The sequence below is a fragment of the Musca autumnalis genome, unplaced genomic scaffold (genome assembly GCF_047663935.1).
Source record: "Musca autumnalis isolate F117 unplaced genomic scaffold, ASM4766393v1 scaffold_214, whole genome shotgun sequence".
NCBI lineage: Eukaryota > Metazoa > Arthropoda > Insecta > Diptera > Muscidae > Musca > Musca autumnalis.
Genome location: NW_027411772.1, coordinates 133662 through 144706, shown reverse-complemented (window position 1 = coordinate 144706; position 11045 = coordinate 133662). Strand labels below are relative to the sequence as shown.

At 34.5% G+C, this 11045-nt stretch overlaps 1 protein-coding gene across 1 annotated transcript; it reads left to right on the top strand.

Moving 5' to 3' along the window:
- The first annotated feature begins 726 nt into the window (after positions 1–726).
- Positions 727–6197, top strand: LOC141396309 (uncharacterized). Its single transcript, XM_073971687.1, has 3 exons — positions 727–898; positions 4631–4861; positions 6042–6197. The coding sequence occupies exons 1-3, from the start codon at positions 854–856 to the stop codon at positions 6189–6191; spliced, it is 426 nt and encodes a 141-aa protein (XP_073827788.1). The 5' UTR covers positions 727–853; the 3' UTR covers positions 6192–6197.
- Positions 6198–11045: the final 4848 nt, after the last annotated feature.

The window sequence follows — 11045 nt, the reverse complement described above, 5'->3', positions numbered from 1 at the left end:
TTTAATAAAAAACGATAGATAATGATCAACTCCATCCACTGTAAAAATCTCCCATTGTTTTGTCTACTCTTTCGTAAAAAAATACAGTTATTCCACTCTTCGTGTCCTCAGAGTTACTAGTTATGTATGAACAGGTTTTTGTCTCTACTGAAAAGTAAGACATTTTGAGTTGCTTCCCTTTTGTTGATCAGTAGTGCGATTCTGTAACTTTTTTTAGTATCGAACCGACATCGTTAACTACCGAAAAAATTCGGTTGTATTAACGAATGGGTTATTCTGTAACTATTTCCTACCGATTTCAAAAATCGATAAAGTTACCGACGAATTTCGGTAGAAATAAGAAGTGTCTGAAATATTTTGAAATTAATAATAATTTGAAAATGGAACAAACGCTGTAAGTATATAATGTTTTTCTTAAATTTACTTAATCTATACGCGTGTTTCATTCACTTTTAGGAAGAAAAGTCGAGGCCCGAGAGCTACTCCCTCTCAACATTCCGCTCTTTTGTCCTTTTTGGAACAGGAAAAGGGTTTGGCAGAGGGAAAGTTTGCAGCGCTTCATGGGAAAGACATGGCCAAAAAGAAATGGTCGGAAATTGCCGAGGAATTAAACAAAATTCCAGGAGCGGTGAAAACGGCAGCAGTGGCAAACGGTAAGTTCAGTTATCTGCAACATTTGACATTATGACAATATTTTCACTATTTTCAGGTTTGGCGAGATATAAAATCGAAAGCCTCAACAAAATTTAAGGTACTTAAAAGAGAGAGATCAAAAACAGGAAATCTACCGCTGACAAGTGGACTTCTAAGCGCCGTAGAAGAAAGGGTGGTAGGAATCGTTGGCCTAGAATACATGCTAGGCAACGAAGACTGTCCTGACAGCTTCCAGTTTGAAGCTGTAAGTACAGTAATAATTGCATATCTATATATATAAATGAGCTTGGTGATAAGTGATTGACTGACTGACTGACTGACTCATCATCAACGCCCAGCCAAAACGGCTAAAGCTAGGAGCTTGAAATTTTACCAATGGGTCACTGTTGATGCAAATGTGCGAGATAAGGCCGGGTTTTAGAAAATTCGTCCTGGAACCACAAAAAATAACAACAACAAAAATCCTTATTTTTCATTACTATTACGTACTTATTCACTTAGTTGGCCCTCTGCAAGACATGTGTAAAATTAACAATGCCATAACTTCTTGATATCGTAAGAGATCACACATAATTTCAAATTTTGTAGTTTACTTCTAGGCGCACTTATTTTATCGTAAACCACTAAATAATAGAAAGACAAGACATTTGTTATCTTCCATTGCAACAGATGTCGCAGTTGGTGATAATGGTGTATAAACATCAATTACGCAAATGAACAAATGAGTTGCTGTTGAAGACAACATTAGGGGAATAAATTCAGAAATCGGCCAGAAATAACAACAACTAAAAACTGTATGGACCTGACTTTTTGGTAATAACTAAATGTTTGCAAATCAATGAAAGTGCAATAGAATTGTGCATATTACCACGATTAATTTGCAATTAAGAATTTTATCGTACATGGAGATGTACAGTTATAACTATTCAATTTCAAAATCTGTAATTTGAAGAAATCGCTAAATAATTAATGAAACCAATAATAGGCCCCAGGAATATAGGAATATAGGAATTTGGTATGGAAATCAAGGTTGGGAAGTGGTGCTTCTAAAAGGAAATGGTTTGGAAAATTACCAATCATGTGTACGAAATGTACTAAATTTAGTACAATTTAGATTTGGGTGAACGTAAAGAGCTGGAAACCTGAAATTTGGAATTAAGGTTACTGTTGTAGTGTAGGATTGAGATATGAGGGTAGTTTTGGAAATTCGTGCTTATGTGTACGAAAAGTACTAAATAGTACTAAATTTGGTACAATAGGGATTTGGGTGAACGGATAGAGCTGGAATCCTGATATTTGGAATTGAGATTACTGTTGGAGTGTAGGATTGAAGAACTTTTGGAAATTCGTACTTATGGGTACGAAAAGTACTAAATGGTGCTAAATTTAGTACAATTTGGATTTGAATGAACGGATAGAGCTGGAAACCTGAAATTTGGAATTAATATTACTGTTGAAGTGTAGGATTGAGATATGAAGGTGGTTTTGGAAATTAGTACTTATGTGTACGGAAAGTACTAAATGGAACTAAATTTTGAATAATGGGGATTTGGGTGAACGGATAGCGCTGGAATCTCTAAATTTGGAACTGAGATTACTGGTGGAGTTTAATATTGTGGAAGTTTTGGAAATTCGTACAAAGGGTACGAAAAATACTAAATAGCACTAAATTTGGTACAGTTTCGATTTGGGTGAACGGATAGGGCTTGATTCCTCAAATTTGGACTGAGGATCACTGATGAAGAGTAAGAAAGATGCACCAAAGGGTTTTTGGAAACTTGAGTCTACGAAAAGTAATAATTGGTACTAAATTTAGTACAATTTGGATTTGAGTGAACGGATAGAGCTGGATTCCTGAAATTTGGAATTGATATTACTGTTGGAGTGTAGGACTGGGGAAGTTTTGGAAATTCTTACTTATGTGAATGAAAAGTACTAAATGGTACTAAATTTGGGACAATGGGGATTTGGGTAAACGGATATAGTTGGAATCTCGAAATTTGGAATTGAGATTACTGGTGGGGTGTAGAATTGAGGTAGTTTTGAAAATTCGTACTTATGGGTACGAAAAGTACTAAATGGTACTAAATTTAGTACAATTTGGATTTGGGTGAACGTATGTATGTAGCTGGAAACCTGAAATTTGGAATTAAGATTACTGTGAAGTGTAGGACAGAGATATGAGGGTGGTTTTGGAAATTCGTACTTATGTGTTCGAAAAGTACTAAACTTGGTACAATAGGGATTCGAGTGAACGGACAGAGCTGGAATCCTGAAATTGAGATTACTGTTGGATCGTAGGATTGCGGAAATTTTGGAAATTCGTATTTATGTGTACGAAAAGTACTAAATGGTACTAAATTTATTACAATTTGGATTTGGGTGAACGGATAGAACTGGAATCCTGAATTTTAAGTATCAAGGTTGGGAAATGGCGTTGAAATAAGGAAATGGTTTTGGAAGTTCGTATTTATGATTACGAGCAGTACTAAATTTGGATTTGGGTGAACGGATAGAGCTGGAATCCTAAAGTTTTGAATTAAGATTACTGTAGGGGTGTAGGATTGAGATAGTTTTAGAAATTCGTACCTTTGGGTACGAAAAGTACTAAATGGTACTAAATTTGGTACAATATGGATTTGGATGAACGGATAAAGCTGGAATTCTGAAATTTCGAACTAAGATTACTGTCGGACAGTAGAATTGAGGTACTTTGGAAATTCGTACTTATGGGTACAGAAAGCACTAAATTCGGAACAATTTGAATTTTAGTAAACGGATAGTGTTGGAATTAGGAATTAAGATTACTGTAGGAGTGTAGTATTGAGGAAATTTTGAAAAGTCGTACGTGTGCGTACGAGAAGTACTAAATGGTACTAAATATGGTACAATGTGGATTTGGGTGAACGGGTAGAGCTGGAATCCTGAAATTTTTGTTTGGGAAAGAAATGGTACTAAATTTGATATAATTTGGATTCGGGTGAATTAATAGAGCTGGAATCCTGAAATTTGGAATTACGATTACAGTCGAAGAGTAGGATTCAGGTTGTTTTGAAAAAGCAAACTTATGGTTACGAAAAGCACTAAATGGTACTAAATTTAGTACAATTTGTATGTAGGTGAACGGATAGCGGTGGAATCCTGCAATTTGAAAGTATGATTATTGTAGCCCTGTTGCGTTGAGGAAGTTTTGAAAATTGGTACGAAAATTCTAAACTGTTCTAAATTTAGTACAATTTTAATTTGGTTTAACGGATAGAGTTTGAATCCTGAAATTTGGAGTAAGATTACTACTAAAGTGAAGGATTGAGGTAGTTTTGGAAAATCTTTCTTATGGGTACGAAGAGTTCGACTTGATACTAAGTTTGGTACAATTTGGAATTGGACGAACGGATACAGCTGGAATCTTGAGATTTGGAATTACTGTAATTATTATGGAATTTACTGTAATTATTTTGTATTAATGTCCGTGTATGGCTGAGATATGTCGTCGAAATACGTACCATAAATATACGAAAATTACTTAATGCTACTCAATTTGTTTTTGGGTGTAGCGACAGTGCTGGAACGGATTATTTTGTATTAATGTCCGTGTATGGCTGAGATATGTCGTCGAAATACGTACCATAAATATACGAAAATTACTTAATACTACTCAATTTGTTTTTGGGTGTAGCGACAGTGCTGGAATTTTTATTTTTTGGAGTTAGGGTGTGTATTGGTGTGCAACGTTGATCTCGCTGTTAATGTGTAAGGGTGAGATACGGCTGATCTTTTTTAAAAACGAACTTAAGGGGTACGTACAGTACTAAGATAAAAATAAATATTGATTAAAATTGGTATTAGTGCGACCAAATTTTCAGTGTTTGTCATTTCCATATTATATATTGTTTATTTGTTTTTTTTATATCCTTTCCGCATACGAAGTAGCGGGCATTTTGCTAGTATAATATAAATACAACATATTTATATCTAGATGGCTGATTCCAACAGTGCATCAGGCGAAACAATGCAGAATGTAAATGATCGATCGATCGACCTCACCACAACATTGGAGGATGAAATTAACGATATCCTCCAACCGGAGAATGAAAGCAGCGGAAAAAAATCAAACGATAGATCAACACCTGCAAAACGCCAGAAAAGGGACAACACCTGCAAAGAAGATTTTTTAAGCATTGCTAAAACACAGGCGGATGCAATGTTGGTAAGTTTTGTTTAAAAGACCGCAAACACTCACACCCATTAACATTTAAAAACAAGGAAAAAAGAATCAGTCGGCTTTACCAACTGATGAATACCCCCAGGATGTACAAAACGTAGAGACTGGAGTGACGCACCTAAATAGACTATGAATCTTAGTTTTAATAATTAGCATTCTCGTAGGTGGCAAAAGACGTTTTTAGGCGTCTGTAGGGAGGTATCATAAACTTGACTTGACGACAACCGTACGATTTTTTTATCTTTTGGATCATTATGACTTGCCCCGAACAGCCAATGGCTACACAAACGCGAACATTTTCAACTTTTGTGAGGGAGGTACACGGAGGTGTTGTCCGATATGGACCTTATTGAAACTTGATATACGTTTGGAAGAAATATTACGAGGACCAAATCGTGAGTTATCATGAGCTCCAGCAAGCCTGACAGATGGGCAGTGCTAAATCGAGTCCAAATTCTCTCAAAAGGATTTCGGAAGCCACTGGCTGAGGGTACAAATAGGTTTTTGTGTATTCGATGTTACATTCTCCGCCGCGAGGACTCTTTAAACAAGATTACGTGGACGCAGTTTTCAAGTTCATTAGTTGTGAAACGTCTTATATCCAGCGTTAAATAAAAATGCTATTACGTTGCATATAAATCGGATGATAAGATAGCTTTATATTTCGGTTTGTTGCTATTGAGATGACATGTAATCAGTCAAAGGAAATAAGAAGATTTGTGAGTTTATACCATTTCCTATTGTGTCCTTTTTCCTTTATAATAACTTTACAATAAATACATAATGTTGGCATCCGTAACCGGACACGATATCGACGTTGTCATGATTATGTATATATTTAAAAATTTGTTTCATTGCTTTACGGGAATATCCTTAAGACTCTGGCACATACGATCTGTTGTGCAACGCGTTGCGCGTTGAAAAAAACAACGTTACAACAACCACATGAAAACTTCAAGAACAAACTTGGCATCATTTACACATTTTTCATGTGGTTGTTGTTTTCAACGCGCAACGCGTCACACAACGGACCGTATGTATTTGGCTCATTAGAAAGACAATCACACAAATGTTTGAACAAAACAATCTTTGGATAAATGTTATTACCACATACATAATTTGATGACAAAAGAAATTTAACTGTTTAATATGTTTTAATTACTAGATTCTCGCGAATGCCCAAAAAGATGTTGCGAATGCAATGGTGAAGATATCGGAGAATTTTACTTTTCTGGGAGGAATACTATCTGCGCAAAAGCGAATTGAAAATGGAATTTCAAGGATTGAACAGTGTTTAAATGGTATTGGAAATTGATGCATGTTTGCAAGATGCTATTATAAATATTTTGTTTTAATTTATAAAATATTTTTTATTGTATTATCTTTTGTTTTTAAATGAATAAATGAAACTAAAGTTAAATTAATTTAATATTAGTCATTTATTAATAAGGTTCTCAAAAATTACAATTACTATGAAGAGTAAATATTAAAAAATGTTACTAAGTGGAAGTATTTAGGATTTTGGCGACGATGCCATGCATACGTGAAAATGAATAAGTATGAAAATTGCAAAAAATAGTAAAAACAAATTACTACAAAAACAATAGCATATTAATACAAATCTATGAAAAATGTTGTTCAATAATTTGATTTTGTATGCGTCCAGCAACAGACAAAAGTGACTGACTTTCTGCTATTTCCGTATTCTCTAGATTTATTATAGATTCTCCTGCAGATATATTGTCTAAAATTGGTTCTCTATACTTTGTTTTCATATTATGTAATACTGTACAGGCATTAACTATCTTTCCTGCAAATGAAGGACTATACTGCAAAGTCCGATGGCGGGAAAGACATCTCCAAGTATTCTTCATTACCCCACTAGACCTTTCTATAATGTTGCGAGTTTTGTACAGGGCTTCGTTGTAGGCGAATCTCGGTGTTCCGGGAGTTTCGTTAGGCAAAGGTATCATAAGCCACGGTTCCAGAGGATATCCCATATCACCTAAAATAATATTATTGAATTTATACAAAACATGAAATATATCTTTTTACCAATTAAGAAAGTTCTCCTTTCTCCATTATTAAAAGCATTTTCCAACGACATCCTGACTGGGCTTGAACCCCATATATAACTATCATGCCTTGAGCCTCCGTATTGAGCATTGACATTTAAAATCATGAGATTAGGATCACATATCTGAGAATATGTTAGTAAGTGTTCCTTTAATGTAGTTTTTTCAAAACATACCATTTGTACATTTAAAGAATGGTATCCGTGATGATTCACATACCCACCCTCGTTTCTTTTTGGAGCCAGAATTGCAACATGTGTGCAATCTATTGCGCCAATGCATCCTTCGAACGGATAGGAGCTATTTCGAAACTTCTCTTTCATTATGTTTCTTTCGTACGTCGTTTTTGGAAATTTTACCCACTCCCTTAGAAGAACTTCATTCATAGCATTAGTTACTTTATGCAACGAACGACTGACGGACGTCTGACTCAGTGAAATTCCCCAATGTTCTCCAACAGGCCTTTGGATACAACCAGTTGCATAAAAACGAATGGATGATAGTACCTATAAACATACTCTCATAATTTTGTAGTAATGCACAAATGAATACAATTACCGCCTTTTCAGGTTTTATCCCTGTAATTCTTGTGGATCCTAAGCGGGTTTCAATAGCATCTATTATTTCATACACCGTATTCTTTTTTAGCCTATACAGTATCATAAATTCTCGATCACTTATGTCAAACGGATCTTCCATCTGTCTCAGGATTGGTCTCTCTTGCGAGCGAAGTGTTGTTTGAGCTTGCATTTCCAATTGCAAGCCAATGTATTCAAATGCCATTGTAATTTGTTTGAAATAATATTATTGTTTAATTTTGAAATATTGTCGGTAAGACTTAACAACTACTTTTTTTTTGTTGTTAACTTAACAACAATTTTCGGTAGTTAACGACAAAATTTACCGACAAAAATTGTTAAAATTGGTTACAGAATAGCACTTACCGAAAATTATCGTTAACTACCGACACTCGTCGTTAATTCTGTCGTTAAGGAGTTTTCAAATTATACCAATAATGCCTTGGTTGGCTTACTAAACTAATAAATAAAACCGTGCTACACGAAAAATGCTCAAGGGTTCTGATGCAAAAATTCTATCGTTTTGGGGTCCATGGACAACGAAAATACCTTTGGTTCTTTTTGGCCACTTCGTTTTTTGTTTTATAACGGTAAATGTAGCAAACAATTTGGTTTTTTAAATTTTCAAATTTAAACGGGCGTAACTTCTATCTTTCACAATGGATTTATTTTGAAGGTATGAATAATATCTTTCGAACAAGCCATTAAGTTTTAAAATCGGATAATAAATTGCAAAGTTATAGTGGTTGAAGTGCCAAAAAACTTGAAAATGCTTTTCCGCTTGCTCTAGTCTGCTTAGAAGATACTCAACAGTGCACAGTGGTCCCACTTGCATTGGAAGGTGCGAAAAAATATTTATAATCGTCGGATCAATCTGATTTTTTCAGTATATGCTAAAAATAAGTAAAAAATACTTTAGCCAAAAAAATCATCAATATGAGTCCAGTTTTTTCCTATAGCCCCCATGTAGCGGTACGACCCGATATCAGCTATTTTGAAGCGTTTATCTAAATTTTCGGCCCTAATTGGCTATACTTTGGTATTTGGGGTTCCCAATGGTCACAAACCTTCTGAGCCAAAAATTGGTGGTCCAGGTTTCGGTATAGCTCTCATATTACGATACCTCCCGATTTCAGGTATTGTGAAGATTTTATCAACTTTTTCGGCCCGAACTGGTTGTAATTTGCCATTTGGAGTCCTCAATGAACAAAAACCATCTGCGCCAAAAATTGTGGTCTTAGGTCCAGGTTTCGGTATTGTTCTCATATTACGGTACCTCCCTATTTCAGTTATTTTGAGGTTTTTATCTACATTTTCGGTTCGAATTGGTTGTAATTTGCTGCTGGTCAAAAAACGTCTCCGACTGGTATCGTAGACAAAGAAGAAACTGAGAATACAGTAATACGGCATATTCACTGAAACGACCAGAGGCATCGTCAGTATTTTTAATGTCACACATGGAAATGCAAATATATGCAGTTGGAACCAAATTCGATGTAAAGTTGAAACTATTTCGAACATTCTTCAAAAAATTTGGAGAGTGGCGAAGGATGGCGAAGTTAGTAAAACTCTACTTCAATTTTTAGGACTTGGAAAAAAATCCACAAAAAAGTATTATAAAAAATGTGATTTCCAGCTCATTTTATGCAAATAATGTGTACACATGTTTATGTAAAAGTAATTAGAAACCCTTGTACTAAAAATTCCTTTTCGAAAAAAAAGATTTATCCTTTTAGTTTTGAGTTACTTGCCTTGTAAGGAGTCAAAACTTTACTGATGTTTTTAAGGTTTTAAGAGATCATACGTAAATGTCAACTTCTTTTGAATTGTTTTGTTAAATACCGTTAAAATATAATATGTTTAGAGAAAATTTGCTGAATTGTCGCAGAGATTTGCTGAGATTTGTCGCAGGTTGGGACCAGTGTGCAGTGTTACGATTTATTTGTACCAAAAGGAAATTAAATTAGCTTCCAAAAACGGGAAAAACTAATGAAATCGGTTTTTTATGCATGTCAGTCCGTCTGTTGTAATCACTCTAGCATCAACCAAAATTGAGAAAGGAATCTGAAATTTTGGAAAAATGGGTCTTTAGTTTCGGTGCACGTCCAGTTCAAAGATGGACTATATAGGTCCACGTTTTGGAATAGCTCCCATATAATGGTACAGCCCGATTTCATGTATTTTGACGATTTTTACTATATTTTCGGACCGAATTAGCTATAGTTTGACATTTAAGGTTCAAATTGATCAAGAAATTTATGGACCTAGGACCACGTTTTTATATAGCCCCCATAAATTGATGCCTCCCGATTTCTGGTATTTTAACGTTTTAGGCTACGTTTTTACAAGTATCATCTATAATGTGGCACATAAGGTTCTCCATGATCCATAATTCTTCATATACCCATAATTTTTTTTGGTCTGAAAATGTTGCTAAAATCGTCAAAAAACTGAAATCGGGCGGTACTTTATATGGGGGCTATACCAAAACGAGGACTGATCCATCTTCTAAATTGACCTGCCCCGAAACAAAATTCCCATCGCTGCCAACTTTCAGCGTCCTATCTCAATTTTTGTGGATGCTAGAGTGATTACCACAGACTGACGGAGGGACGGCCTTGCATAAAAAACCAAAGAGTAACAACACAAAAAAATTGCATAACTTATTTATTTTTCAACCGATTTGATTAGTTTTTCACATTTTTGAAAGCTAACTTAATTTCCTTTTTGGTAAAAATATATTATGATACTGTTTGGTATCTTCTATGGCGACAAAAGCAAGCGGAAATGTATTTTTGTATCATTACTCGCCCCTTTAAAAAAAAAAAACACGAATTCAAATCCGTTGTGACAAATAGAAGTTATGATCGTTTAAAATTGAAAATCTTTGAAATGCAGTTTTCACTACACTTGCCGTTATAAAACACAAAAACGAAGTAACCTAAAGAAATCAAAAATATTTTCGTTGTCCATGGACCCCAACACGATAGAAATTTTACATCTGAACGCTTTAATATGTGTTTAGTTCAATTTGGTAGCACAAGACTTGGCAAAATATTTATAAGACACGGCAACCCTGTCAGAAATAAAAATTTTATTTTTAATCAAAATTCGAATTTTTTGGCTGTTTATATCAAAATATGAATAAAAAATTGAATAAGTCTATCGAAATGTTTATATTTAACATGTGGCCTCATATTGTAAATTTAAAGTTTCCAAAATTCTCAAGTTTAAAATTATCGCTGAACATATACAATTTCGAAAACCGATATTTTCAATACCTAACATGTTTCACATATGCGTAATAGCGGTACTTTTTACTCGCTTTATGAAAAAATGTCAAAATAGTAGCATGTTTTAATGGTTCACCAGGATAGAACCACCCTAAGAATTTACACAAATCCTTTGCCAAATGTGTTAAACTTTTTAAATAATCTATTTATAATTATAAACAAAGGCCAAGAGTGTTGATTGCCAAAAAAATATTGTGCAAAAATTTGTATCAGGGTCTTGGAA